Source organism: Botryllus schlosseri, chromosome 15, assembly GCF_051294905.1.
Source record: "Botryllus schlosseri isolate E-star chromosome 15, Bs_hap1, whole genome shotgun sequence".
Taxonomy (NCBI): Eukaryota; Metazoa; Chordata; class Ascidiacea; order Stolidobranchia; family Styelidae; genus Botryllus; species Botryllus schlosseri.
In genome coordinates this window covers 12,458,439-12,474,281 of record NC_137250.1, presented here as the reverse complement: position 1 = coordinate 12,474,281, position 15,843 = coordinate 12,458,439, and the positions used below count along the sequence as shown (strand labels likewise).

At 41.3% G+C, this 15,843-nt stretch overlaps 1 protein-coding gene across 1 annotated transcript; it reads right to left on the bottom strand.

Annotated features, from left to right (window-relative positions):
• Positions 1-7,143: 7,143 nt before the first annotated feature.
• LOC145456833 (uncharacterized) lies at positions 7,144-11,788 on the bottom strand. Its single transcript, XM_080334955.1, has 2 exons — positions 10,818-11,788; positions 7,144-7,309 (listed from the first exon to the last, which is right to left on the bottom strand). Exons 1-2 carry the CDS (start codon positions 11,367-11,369, stop codon positions 7,301-7,303), a joined length of 561 nt encoding a protein of 186 aa, XP_080191081.1. The 5' UTR covers positions 11,370-11,788; the 3' UTR covers positions 7,144-7,300.
• Positions 11,789-15,843: the final 4,055 nt, after the last annotated feature.

Below are 15,843 nucleotides of genomic sequence, written 5' to 3'. Positions count from 1 at the left end.
TTTTCAAAACCTAATCCTAATCCATGCTAATCTCTGGATATAACCACTGAGCTATATAACCTCATGGATGGATGATCACGGGCGGATCTGCAGTACGCTTCCCAAACTTACTTCACTGATTATACAAAACGTTAACATCCCTTCGTCGAACGTTATCGTGATATATTCCGTTATATCTAGGCTTACCATACGTCCTCTTTTAAGAGGATTTGTCCTCTTTTTTGACTTTTTTGAAAGTGTCCTCGGAGGACGCCCTCTTGTCCTCTTTTTTGAGATTTTGTCCTCTTTTTTGAAAATTTAGGTCAGATTTAGAGGAAATTGCGAGTGATATGCCGCAAATTAGCGCAGAAGTGAAGCTCCGGCGGGTATTTCGGAGGGAAAAGTGGTGATTTCAGCTCTGAGCGAAAAGAAGACCTTTTTTTTTTTTTTTTTAGTCATCCACCTGGTAATGTGGAGTGAAAAACGTGTTTTTGAGCTCTGAGTGGAAGTGATGACCTTTTTTTTTTTTTTTTTTTTTTTTTAGTCAACCGATCATGAAGCGGGTGAAATTTACCTGTTTTTGAGAATTCTTCTCCAGTTATGCTTGACTGAAATTTCTGAAAAAGTGTCCTCTTTTTTCATTTCCGAAATATGGTAAGCCTAGTTATATCCATATTGAATAGCACTCAGGAACGTAACAACACTTCGTCAGCCCCCTCCCTCCACTAAAAAAAACGCTGGTATTAGGCCCCCATAGGGTTACAATTCTTACAAATGAAACTTCCTGGGAGAAATACGTGCGATAAATACACGAGATGTAACCTCATGGATGGACGATCACAGGCGGACCTGCAGTACGATTCCCAAACTTACTTGACTGATAATACAAAACGTTAACATCTCTTCATCGCACGTCATCGGGATATATGCCGTTATATCCATATTGAATTGCACTCGTGACTGTAACAGCACTCTGCCACCCCCCCTTCAAAAAAACACTGGTCTTTAGGCCCCCACAGGGTGACAAATCAAACTTCCTGGGGTAAATCCCCCGTTCACGTCGTAAGTTATCACTACAACAGTGGTCTTGTTATCGGTGGTTATAGTGAAATACTTTAGTCTGGTCTCGCGTAGCGCAAAATATAAAATTCATGGTTGAATTCATCATCATCATTGGTTTATTAGCAATTTTATCAGTTCAATACACCACAAAAAATGCGATACAATGACTAGACAGGAAGATGTCGAAGCGACTTGGATTTGTCAATGGAATCGGACACCCACCTTGGCCTAGGCGTAGTAAATTCCGTCATTAAAATTGGAATTGCATATAATTATTCTTTCTATAGCTAAGTGCATAAAGTCGAATTTTTGATTACTAGTCCACGTGCTCAGATTTGCCGTTAGTAGGCTACTGACGGTATTGGTATCATATGCATCTGCGGGCGGGTCCGTTGTTATATCAATTACATTGTTGCGTGTTGTTATTTCACGACCTTCCGTCTGCTATATAGTCGAAAGATTTCGGAATCGCTGAAACGTACCAGACCTAAAGACGAGTACACGAGTACAGGACCGAAACAGCACTTTGTCAGCCCCAACCTCCCAAAAAACGTTGGTCCCAAACAGATAACAGATTGATTCAATCAATGGCCATGACTATGAAGTGGGCAAGCACCTCTATAATCAGAGTCACAACTTCGTGAAATTTCCATAACCGGCACAATCACTGAAGAAAATCCGAATCCGCGTCACTCGTGGCTGTGGTGCAGTAAGCCGTATTAAACTCCCATTTTACAACAGTTTGATGTAAGCGTTCAGGACCTGCGATCAATAAACCCCTCTGGCCAATAAATTTCCTCATTGAATAATTGATTGATTAGTTGGTTGGAACAGTCGTTATTAGTTTTTCCAAATGTCGTTGCCCCGAATATTTCAATGACTTCTTTACCTCTGAATCAAAAGCGCACAAGTACAACACACGCGCGTCCACGTCGTCCAAATATCATATGATCGACCGAAAAGATCATCGCTCCATCAAATATGCCGGACCTGATGTGTGGAACAGTATCCCGCCGGCCATCCGACAGTCGACGAGCATGTCCACATTCAAGTCGAAATACAAGCAATTACTACTAAATAAATACAGTCCATCCTCAAGATTACCGGACCACGACTGACCTATCGATCTCGCCTCCCATGACATGCCGCCCTATTTCTTGTCGCTTTCTTTTTCTATACTGTATTCTTTACTTTCATTCAGTGTGCATGCCTCCTCTTTACTACGCCTAGGCCAAGGTGGGTGTCCGATTCCATTGACAAATCCAAGTCGCTTCGACATCTTCCTGTCTATTCATTGTATCGCATTTTTTGTGGTGTATTGAACTGATAAAATTGCTAATAAACCAATGATGATGATGATGATGATGTCCCGTTTTCCTGCTTTTTCTCCCAGTAGCTGGCGCCCTTTCCATGTCGCTGATGCCCGTAAGGAGACGCTGGTGCTCGCCCCAGTGTTGCCAATTTAGCGATTTTGTCGCTAGATCTAGCGATTTTTCATTCGGTTTAGCGACAAAAAATATCGATCTAGCGACTAGCGATAAATCTAGCGACTTTTGAAAAATATTTAGCGATTTTCTAGCGATTTTTTCGAAAATATCTGATGTCAATCAATTTCGAACGGCAAACATCATGCACGTTTGCCATATCTTATGCGCGCCACAGCGTCAGCAGACAATGCCGATCTGCTTTCAGGTAGCGTGCATGGATACAAACGTCTATATAGTGACTTTCCAGGTCATCTAAGTGAATTTCGCCATAACTTTCCGCCACGAAAATCGACGGTGTTCACTGTCCAGTTCAACAAACTCGTCAGAATCCTGAACTATTGACGCCAACACAATCGAGTAATTACAATCATGCTCGCCCAATGCAATGTACTATATACAATGTCCGATATATGAATTCTTCACGACCACGTAGCACTGGTAGTAGGCTACTATAACGGTATCCGTACCAAATTCTATCGGGATCCAATGGGGGACGGGGTTCTAATCGCCCTCCTCACATAACTTGAATGTCGAGTTTTCTATCGGATTCGCGTAAGACAAATGAGACAAAAATAGACGATTTGTTATACACCCACCATTGATCAGATGGATGGATGGCCAGCCGCTATGGGTAGGGGCAGGACCGTAACTGCCTCAACCCGAACCCCCAATTGGGAGGGGGAGGGGGAGCTCGACGGGGGGCCCAAAATTATTTCGTGAACACTAATTACTTAGAGAGTATTTTTCTGAAAATTTGTGCAACTTTTTTTCGCGCTCCGTGCCATTATGTTGACCGAAAACTTCGATGTATACATGTCTAATTGTGCATTGCCGGTGCCGAATCTTCCTGTCCTGCCAATATGAACCCCAGAGGACAAATGCCATCCCGCAGCGAAGAATTATTTGGCAATTCAGAAATACCAATTTAGAATCGCGTGCGTCTTTAAGTTTAGTAGCCTACTTATGGGCGATTTCAATATCTTTTCATATAGCAGACATTTGAAGAAGTAATTATACCAACGGTCCCGCTCGAATATGTTCAATTACTATTACGGGCCTTTAATTTTCAAAAACGACAGCTCAATCAGCTCTGCCGTTACTCGGACTACGTGGGCTTAGGGAGGTTAAAAAATTTATAGCAATATATATATGCAATTAGCAATAAATATTAACTGATTCAATCATGAATTACGGAAAATTTTCCCGACTGACGCGATAGGGCCAGAAAAAAAGTTAAGTTGTGTTATCACCAGTGTTGGGATGAATCGAGTCATGACTTGACTCGAGTCAGACTCGAGTCACCTTTTTCGTATGACTTGACTTGACTCGAGTCACTTTGCTAAAATGACTTGACTTGACTTGACTCGGTGCATCAGAAATGTGGATTGACTCGTGACTCGGAGCAAAATTCACGAGTCATTTTCAAGTCATCAAGTAATCGGTGTCGATAAAAATCACCGTGTCTTGCATATGGTCGGATTGTTGGCGAAACGCTGGTGGAACCCATGAGAGCTACCAATCATTCAATAATCGTGCGTTTTACCGAGCCTCCATTGCTCTCTCACGAATAAATTAACCGCAAACGATGTGATCGAAGCTTACAGCTTACGTTGTCCTAAATTAGTAGTAAAGTAATGTAACAGCAAAATGTCTATTTCTGTTCTTACCATAACCTAACCTCTTGTTTTAATGAAATTGAATTCGAATATAGTTTATATATTCCTCAACCATTGGCGAAGGCTCGAATTGTATCATAGCAATTCGTGAAAGGGTGGTGTATTGCATCTTATCTATTCGTTTCTCTATTTTGGCTGGTGTCTATAAACTGAAGCTATGCAATTACTTACGTAGTTAAGCAGCTCTGCGTATATGTGATCGATGCCTTCTTGCGTGTATGTATATTCAACTCTATATTCGTTCATCGGTTCAGAAACAATGACCACTCAATCTGTATTTCAGACAGCTAGCAATAGACAATGACGTAATCATGCCTCATACACTGAAAAGGCAACTTGACTTGAATTGTGACTTGACTCGTGACTTGACTTGACTTGACTTGACTCGACTTGACTCGAGTCACCTCCAGAAATCGAGTGACTTGACTTGACTCGAGTCACCTTCGAAAATCGATTGACTTGACTTGACTCGAGTCAAAATGTGCAATGACTCGAAATGACTCGTGACTCGAAGGTAGTGACTTGATCACCCTAGGGGGGGGGGGTGACGAAGTGCTGTATCGGCCCTGGGTAGTGGTATGTCCTCAGCGGGTCGGCCCTTCTTTATTTTCTATAGTGCGCATCGCTACGTGACCGGCAAACCCGGTGCATGTCGCGTTCAAGTATTCCTACCCAGTTGAGGGAAGGCAAGATCCTTTCCGCAATCATCGGTATATCGCATCACGTATTCACGGACTCATCGAGCAAGGCACTTGCATACCTAGGATGCTTTCCACCTCATATTCATTTTCAGCGGCAGTTCGTGTCACGCCTATGTAGTGAGTGGTCATGACTGAAAATCTTGTCACGCAGGGCGATCATTGCGCGGAGCGATCTTCTTTGTTGAAATGCACAGCACATTTGGTCATGTTTTGAGATTACTGTCATGAATATTGCGTATTACGAACTAGAAATATGATAAGTGCCATCGGACACTAACGACTAACACACAGCTGATGGGACTGTATGGATATTCTGGCTCAACCTATCAACTTTAGGAATTAATGCAGATTTAGCGACATTTTTTAGCGATTTTGTTTCAGGATTTAGCGACATCTAGCGATTTTCCACACCAGTTTTAGCGATTTTTGTCCGTCCGGAGTTGGCAACACTGGCTCGCCCTCGTATGACTGCTGTCATCTGGGCCGAATACTTGTATGAAATTTCCAAAGCGGAAAAAAGAAATGACCTACCATTACCATTTTTAACGAATTACCTCCGGGAGGATGAGTTAATACCTTTTCTGGATTCAATAGTGGTATAAATTACATACGAATATGAGATAGCTTATTTCCAGATGCATAAGTACCAATAAATGTTCACCAAAATTTCTGTGATGTGATCGCATTCGCAACAATACACCATTGCTTCGATCAATTCGACCCTGTCAATATATCTTATCGGTAGGGTAACTTATGCTTTGTTCCGGAAGATAAGTTATACCTTTTCTGAATCTAATAGTCATCCATCTTACACCCACACTAGAGACAACTCATTTCAAGGTACACAAGTTACTCTAAAATCCACCTAAATATGTCGTAATATCGCTACAAAGGCCAATTAACATTCATTTTACGCAATTTGTCCATGCCAATATATGTTATCAGTAGGGTAACTTAAACTTTGTTCCGGGAGATTAATTATACCTTTTCTGAATTTAATAGTCATCTATGTTACACCCAGACTAGAGACAACTCATTTCGAGGTACACAAGTTACTTTAAAATCCACCTAAATATGTCGGATCTGATCGACACAGAGGGCAATTCACAGCGTTTCATGCAATTTGTCCATGCCAATATATGTTATCAGTAGGGTAACTTAAACTTTGTTCCGGGAGATTAATTATACCTTTTCTGAATGTAATAGTCATCTATGTTACACCCAGACTAGAGACAACTCATTTCGAGGTACACAAGTTACTCTAAAATCCACCTAAATATGTCGTAATATCGCTACAAAGGCCAATTAACATTCATTTTACGCAATTTGTCCATGCCAATATATGTTATCAGTAGGGTAACTTAAACTTTGTTCCGGGAGATTAATTATACCTTTTCTGAATTTAATAGTCATCTATGTTACACCCAGACTAGAGACAACTCATTTCGAGGTACACAAGTTACTCTAAAATCCACCTAAATATGTCGTAATATCGATACAAAGGCCAATTAACATTCGTTTCACGCAACTCGACCATGCCCATATATGTTATCGGTAGGGTGACTTGAACTTTGTTCCGGGAGATGAATTATGCCTTTTCTGAATCTAATAGTCATCTATGTTACACCCAGACTAGAGACAACTCATCTCGAGGTACACAAGTTACTCTAAAATCCACCTAAATATGTCGTATAATCGCTACAGACGCCAATTCACATTCGTTTCACGCAATTTGTCCATGCCAATATATGTTATCGGTAGGGTAACTTAAACTTTGTTCCGGGAGATGAATTATACCTTTTCTGAATCTAATAGTCATCTATTTTACACCCAGACTATAGACAACTCATTTCGAGGTACACAAGTTACTCTAAAATCCACCTAAATATGTCGTATTATCGCTACAAAGGCCAATTAACATTCGTTTCACGCAATTTGTCCATGCCAATATATGTTATCGGTAGGGTAACTTAAACTTTGTTCCGGGAGATGAATTATACCTTTTCCGAATCTAATAGTTATCTATTTTACACCCAGACTATAGACAACTCATTTCGAGGTACACAAGTTACTCTAAAATCCACCTAAATATGTCGTATTATCGCAACAGAGGCCAATTCACATTCATTTCACGCAATTTGTCCATGCCAATATATGTTATCGGTGATGAAATTCAGGATCTACTCCGTTCTACCTACGGCTTGAGATTCCCTATTTCTTACACTTGACAAACATCAGTCCAACACACACAGCAGAGTATATAACAGCGGACCTGTTCATACAGCGAGCGACGTTTCGTACTACCACGAGGTAACCCAGAATCAAACCAATTATACCCGAGTATCAAAACATTAACTCGAACGTACACGAGAAACCAGAACACTTTCAATATGAGTCATTCACACTCCTGCAGGGAGACCAGCGGTTAGCTAACGAAGTTCCAGAATATTCCAAACACTAGTACAGTATACAACGAATACACAATATGTACAATATATACAACAGTTTAACAATGTCTCATGTAACATGAAAATCATCATTTTCAACACTCCTTCTCTTGAGACATTTTTAAACGTTCAATACAACGGCAATGATTTTACATCAATCTCAACTCTCAAGTAACAGCAGGTTGTCGACGTGACGGCTTTGTCAAAATGTCGGCATATTCATCATAAGTTGACGCGTAACGAACTTCAATTCCATCTGCATCGAAAGGAGATTTGACCAACTCGCACACTTTCAAATCACACATTGATTTCATTTCTTTTGATGCAGCTTTTTTCAACAAATCAGAATGCTCAGAGTTCAATACATCTTCCAGACTTTTTGACTCTGTCAAGCGCACACCAGTAGCAGGTACTGCATGCGACAATAATGAGACTGAAGGTTTCGCTTCAACTCCAACTTCTACTTGTTCTACAGTCTGTCGCAAACTTTCATTGCATGTAAGTCTCGGAGGCGGCTGACCAGCATTCAAACTTATAGACCTCCGCAATTCTGCAATTTCTTCTTCGTTTCCACTTCTCTCATCATCACGTACTTCCTGATCGTCATCCATTCCAGGATAGATGAAACTCGACGCAGGCAATTCAGGCTGAGATTCAGCCACTTCTCCTTCTTGACCAAGTCGTGTTTCATCGACACGATCATCACGTTGTACAATCACTTCTCGTCCAACGTGGCCTATACAACGAGGCCACAACTCAGCTGAAACGTCTCCAGCCAGACAATTTTCAGTAACATTCACAAATTCCCCAACAGTGTCAAGCGGCAAAACATCCGCTTTATCGCCATTGTTACACTTCGAGTCAACCATTGACAATTCGGAAGACACTCCTTCTGAACCACGCGGGATTTGAGAGTCATCGGCTGACCCTGCATCACCGACTTCACTTTTCAATGTCATAACACATGGTTTATCAACTTCGTTCGCATTATTATCAACTTCAAGAGAACGACGCTCCCTTTCGACGGGGCGTGACAAAGGCTCCCACATGTCGTTTTTAGTACAAGGACGACAATTTAGCACATACACATTGTTCACGATACTCCCAGTAGCGAGATTGTGCCCAGCAAGTCTATCAAAAATCCGAATACCATCCGAATTAAAAACGACTGCATATTTCGGATTGGCAACAGCAGCTGTCACGGAAAACAGTGTTGTCGACAAGTCGGGAACATAAAGTGCGTTTTGTAAATCGGCAATACCAATTCTCTTTCCATTTTCACACATGACCATGCGAAGGGTCCCAATGCCCTCAGCATAGATGACTTTACCATCACCCAATTCGATTTCCGCACGAAAAGGTCTCATTTCAATAAACATATCAGGATTGCAACTCATATGACTGGTTGCACCACTATCACAGATAACAGACAGTCTGTGTCGAGATAGGAAAACAGACGTAAGCATCAGACAGGCGCGTAGCCAGAGGGGGGGTTTCGGGGGTCGGAACCCCCCACTTTTGAAACGCGAAACCCCTTCCATTTACGCGAAACCCCTCTCGATGCATTTCAATATTTCGTCGGTTGGTAGCACTAGCTAATTTGTAGCACGCTCTTGCGCAATGATATGACCGATACATATGATGGCCTTTTTCTCGCGTCTTCTCTCGTGTGCACAGTAGACGAGAGAGGGCTTTTTTTTCACGAGCGTGCAAGGGAGACAAGGTCGTTATATCGTATAATGTAGTCACAGTCACAGTGTAGCTGCAAGTCGTCGCGTCGCTTTTCCGAACGCGCGTAATCAGTGTTAATAATATCGGATGTATTGCAGTATTCACCTCACTGGCGACGCGTAATTCATAATTGTCGCGTGGTCCGCGATCTCATCAAATCTAGAACTCTATTAGGTCTATGCTTCAACAATTGGATGCTTAATCTCACGCATTCACCGATACACCGCAACGCAACTTTGATCTACAATTTGACGGCTTAATATCAACAAAGAACAAAGAAATAGCAACAGGTTATCTGAAGAACACTGTATTCAAACGGCATTCTTCAATCTACGCCAAAGTCCTTTAACACAGCCAGGCCAGGCTTGCGCGCGGCCAATTGGCCGGGCCTATTGCAGATGCGGTTCTTCAAGCCAGTAGAACTAGGCTTGTTAGAGACGTCATAAATCAGGCTAGGAACGATTGCACCCAGCACGGCAAAAACTAACGAGAATCGATCTCGCTGAGATGATTGCGAAATTAAGTCATCGATTGGCGCGCGCTCGGCAATCGTTGCTAGCCTGATTTATCACGTCTCTAACAAGCCTAGTTCTACTGGCTTGAAGAACCGCAACTGCAATAGGCCCGGTGCGAACTATACCATCGCCTGCACAATCGCATCTGCTTTGCCTGTCCCGCACCATATCATCGTTGGCTTACACAACAATCGCATCCGCAATATGCCTGATACGAAAGATATCATCGCTAGCCTAACGATCGCGTCTCAAGCCTAGCATGCTTTGGCTCCTATATCTCGATGGATTGTATGCGGATTTGCGATTGTGATTAAATAATGACATCGCTAAACTGAATGACATGGAATGCCCGCAATCGACCTCAAACATGTACGTGCGACGGTGCGTACATACTTGATTGATTTTCGCTAATACTTGAACATAACCATCGGAAGATGTGTGTCAATGCTTGAGTTATAAAAGATGAGAAAGGTTTGAAATTGAACCACCTGAAATCGGTGCCATTATAGAACAGATTCCATAACAACTCGGACATTTTGACTTGTGCAAATCGTCGCCGAGGTTACGTAATATGCGTTGATATGCGCGTAATACGCGTTGAGAAAGCTCGCGTATTCAATTGTTCGCGAGAGATCAGGGACTCGCTAATTAACAGCACTTCCGGACACGTTGGCAAGCTTATCATACGCGTAAGTTCGTCAACGCGAGGCGATTGTATAATCGTCATTTACGCATTACTTTACCCTAATGAATTGATGCTATAAAAATCGAAACCCCGCCCTCTTCATTTCAAACCCCTCCCATATTTTTCGGCTGGCTACGCGCCTGGCATCAGATATTGCTTACTCACACGAAGACGATCGCTATTACCACGATGCGGCATACCCAGATTTCTACTTTCCACGGGTAACACAACCGACGAATAAAACAGCGAATGTCTCTCTCCTACACGAGTCGATTTATTTTCACGAGAATTATCACTTCCACAATCAGCATAACGAGCAGTCTGACGCTCAAAACGTCCTCTGCCAGAAAAACTTCCACGCTCGTAACCACGAGGCTCGAATTCCCGATCACGTGGATTAACATCACTTTTCAGATCCCAACACATGGACCTTTTATGACCAACTCTACCACAATGATCACACGTAGCAGTAAATTTCGGCTTACCGTACTCCCCCTTCGCCTGGTAGGCTTGAACACTTTGCGGCGGAGAAACCGAAATCACTGTTTGCACTCTCACCAGCAAATCTTCCAGCGAATAATCCGGTTTACTTTGCATTTCGTTCACAAGATACGAACGCGTCACTTCAAAACTGGACGGAAAATGCTTTATCACTTCGAAAACCTGATCACTACCACTAACGGCATGACCCATACAAGCCATTCTTTGAAACAGCAATTGACATTCTTGAATCTTCTCAATAATATTCGTATCCGTAAAAGTCGGCATCATTTCAATCTGCCGTTTTAGTGATAGAAACATCATCGAATTCTTCGGCTCAAACTTCTTCTCCAGATCCTCCCATATTTTCTTCGGATCACAATGATGGTCTTCCGGCACAGCCGGCAACACGGAACCATCAAGGCTACGCAATAATATACCAGCGGCCTTAGTCTTCTTAGACCTGGATGCATTCTGTACGTCTCCTTCTGCAACATATTCCCATAAATCGTTGGCCATTAATTCACCTTTAACTTGTATCTTCCACGTAGGCCAATTACTGATCCTACCGCACTTCAACTTCTCCATATTGTTAGCAGATGACATCGTTGCTGTTGAACAGATTAGCAAGGGCGCATAACCTTTGATGAAATTCAGGATCTACTCCGTTCTACCTACGGCTTGAGATTCCCTATTTCTTACACTTGACAAACATCAGTCCAACACACACAGCAGAGTATATAACAGCGGACCTGTTCATACAGCGAGCGACGTTTCGTACTACCACGAGGTAACCCAGAATCAAACCAATTATACCCGAGTATCAAAACATTAACTCGAACGTACACGAGAAACCAGAACACTTTCAATATGAGTCATTCACACTCCTGCAGGGAGACCAGCGGTTAGCTAACGAAGTTCCAGAATATTCCAAACACTAGTACAGTATACAACGAATACACAATATGTACAATATATACAACAGTTTAACAATGTCTCATGTAACATGAAAATCATCATTTTCAACAATCGGTAGGGTAACTTAAACTTTGTTCCGGGAGATCAATTATACCTTTTCTGAATCTAATAGGTATCTATTTTACACCCGGACTATAGATAACTCATTTCGAGGTACACAAGTTACTCTAAAATCCACCTAAATATGTCGTATTATCGCTACAGAGGCCAATTCACATTCATTTCACGCAATTTGTCCATGCCAATATATGTTATCGGTAGGGTAACTTAAACTTTGTTCCGGGAGATGAATTATACCTTTTCTGAATCTAATAGTCATCTATTTTACACCCAGACTAGAGACAACTCATTTCGAGGTACACAAGTTACTCTAAAATCCACCTAAATATGTCGTATTACCGCTACAGAGGCCAATTCACATTCGTTTCACGCAATTTGTTCATGCCAATATATGTTATCGGTAGGGTAACTTAAACTTTGTTCCGAGAGATGAATTATACCTTTTCTGAATCTAATAGTCATCTATTTTACACCCAGACTATAGACAACTCATTTCGAGGTACACAAGTTACTCTAAAATCCACCTAAATATGTCGTATTATCGCTACAAAGGCCAATTAACATTCGTTTCACGCAACTCGACCATGCCCATATATGTTATCGGTAGGGTAACTTAAACTTTGTTCCGGGAGATGACTTATACCTTTTCTGAATCTAATAGTCATCTATGTTACACCCAAACTAGAGACAACTCATTTCGAGGTACACAAGTTACTCTAAAATCCACTTAAATATGTCGTATTATCGCTACAAAGGCCAATTAACATTCGTTTCACGCAACTCGACCATGCCAATATATATTATCGGTAGGGTAACTTATACTTTGTTCCGGAATATAAGTTATACCTTTTCTGAATCTGATAGTCATCTATTTTACACCCAAACGAGATCGAACTTATTTCAAGGTACACAGGTAACCATAAAATCCAACTGAATACGTCGGATCTGATCGCATTTTGCGACAACGCACAATCGCTTCACACGATTTGACGATATCAATATATCTTATCGGTAGGGTGACTTATACTTTTTTCCGGAAGATGAGTCATTCCTTTTCCGAATCTCATAGTCGTCTACTTTACACCCAAACTGGAGAGAACTTATTTTGAGGTACACAAGTAACCCTAAAATCCAACTGAATACGTCGGATCTGATCGCTACGAAGGGCAATTACCAATCGCTTTACGCAATTTGACCATGCGAATATATCCTATCGGTAGGGTGACTTATACTTTGTTCCGGAAGATGAGTCATTCCTTTTCTGAATCTCATAGTCGTCTACTTTACACCCAAACTGGAGAGAACTTATTTTGAGGTACACAAGTAACCCTAAAATCCAACTGAATACGTCGGATCCGATCGCTACGAAGGGCAATTCACAATCGCTTTACGCAATTTGACCATGCGAATATATCCTATCGGTAGGGTGACTTATACTTTGTTCCGGAAGATGAGTCATTCCTTTTCTGAATCTCACAGTCGTCTACTTTACACCCAAACTGGAGAGAACTTATTTTGAGGTACACAAGTAACCCTAAAATCCAACTGAATACGTCGGATCTGATCGCTACAAAGGGCAATGCACAATCGCTTCACGCAATTTGACTATGTGAATATATCCTATCGGTAGGGTGACTTATACTTTATTCCGAAAGATAAGTTATAGCCTACCTATTCTGAATCTAGCACCCATATATTTTACGCCCAGACTGCGGACAAGTCATTTCGAGGTACACAACCCTTTGCAAAATTCAACTAAATAAGTGTGATATGATCGCATTTTGCGACAAACCACAATCGCTTCACACGATTTGACCATGTCAATATATCTTATCGGTAGAGTAACTTATACCATGTTCCGGGAGATGAATTATACCTTTACTGAATCTAATAGTCATCTGTTTTACACCCTGACTAGAGACAAGTTATTTCGAGGTACACAACTAACCCTAAAACCCTGCTAAATATGTCGGATCTGATCGCCACAGAGGGCAATTCACAGCGTTTCATGCAATTTGACCATATCTACATATCTTATCGGTAGGGTAAGTTTAACTTTGTTCCGGAATATGATTTATAAAAAAATTGCGCAGTATACCGTGTGATGTCACCAGGAGTATTATTGATGGAAGAGATTTTAAGAAATTTCATCGTCGACTCGAAAACGATGACGTTGAAGTGTGCGACCTGTTGCTGTTTCCACTGATATGGGAAGATCATTTTATACTCATTTCATTTTCAAAGGCAAATAGCCAAATTGCGATTATAAACTCCCTGGCTGATCACAAATCATCAAGTTGTTTGGTATCGAAGTTGAAAAGCAATTTCAAGGGTTTTTTTCCCCGGAAATTCAAAATTGACGGACTCCAATTCGAAATGAAATGTTTGGTAAAGGCTGATAAGCATGGAGTCCTCACTAAAGCATATCCGGCATTGAAAAACACCCGAAATACATGCTGGTTTAATGCTGTGACACAGTCACTATGTCACATTTTGAAGGAGACGAATTCGTTGATGTCGTTCAAACCAGGCAATAAATATGCCGAATTATTGAAGCTGGTAATGACAAGACAGGAGATTGCTGATGATTTTTATGACTTATCGGTTAAAGAAGCATGCGATTTCTGCGATTTCGTGTATGGCGATCAGTTGGATTCTGAAGAGTTTCTATCATCTCCTTACGTATCAACTGCCTTGGAATGTTTCAACTGCGTACCATTCGTGAGCGTCGAACGTGAATCTCAATGCTGCAGCTGTGGTAATTCAATTTATAAGCAGAATAATCGAAGACTAGATCTATGATGCTCCCAGTACCCAGTTCTTGCACAAGCATAAAAACTTGTTTGGACCATTTCAAAAACGAAATCGATTTCAGACATTGCAGCGTTTGCAACTCCGCCAATAACTTGGTCAGAATTAGTTTGACGTCGATCTCTAATGTTCTAATCATTTCGTTGGCAAGACAATCAACTGGCACCTCAACAGCCGCTACGCCAATTCAAATTGACGAAAAGATCAAAGTATTGCTTCAAGATGGTATAGTACCCGTACGGCGTACATATACTTTGAAATCCGCAATAACTCATAAACGTTGCAATGATGCTGGTGGTCACTGGATTTCGTACTCGTTCAATTGCCTTGGGGGGGGGGGGGGCTATATGTTTCAACGACTATCAGGTACATTTCGTGGACGTCAAAGAAGCCTTCGATTTCATCAGAGCAAATGGGCAAATATTGTTCTACGCAGCTTTATTGTAAAAAAATCAATCGCCCATTCTTTCATTTTCGTTAATAATAAAAATTATTGTTTTCACACCTGAACATCGGTCATCACTCATAACTATTGTTTTTATTGAAAGTATATGACGATTGCAATCAGAGAAGGTATAACTCATCTTCCGGAACAAAGTTAAACTTACCCTACCGATAAGATATGTTGATATGGTCAAATTGCATGAAACGCTGTGAATTGCCCTCTGTGGCGATCAGATCCGACATATTTAGGTAGATTTTAGGGTTACTTGTGTACCTCAAAATAAGTTCTCTCCCGTTTGGGTGTAAAGTAGACGACTATGAGATTCACAAAAGGTATAACTCATCTTCCGGAACAAAGTATAAGTTACCCTACCGATAGGATATATTGACATGGTCAAATTGCGTTAAGCGATTCTGAATTGCCCTTTGTAGCGATCAGACCCGACGTATTTAGGTGGATTTTACAGTTATTTGTGTACCTCGATATAAGTTATCTTCAGTCTGGTTGTAACATAGATGACTATTAGATTCAGAAAAGGTATAAATCATATTCCGGAACAAAGTTAAACTTACCCTACCGATAAGATATGTAGATATGGTCAAATTGCATGAAACGCTGTGAATTGCCCTCTGTGGCGATCAGATCCGACATATTTAGGTGGGTTTTAGGGTTACTTGTGTACCTCAAAATAAGTTGCCTCCAGTTTGGGTGTAAAGTAGACGACTATAAGATTCAGAAAAGGTATAAATCATATTCCGGAACAAAGTTAAATTTACCCTACCGATA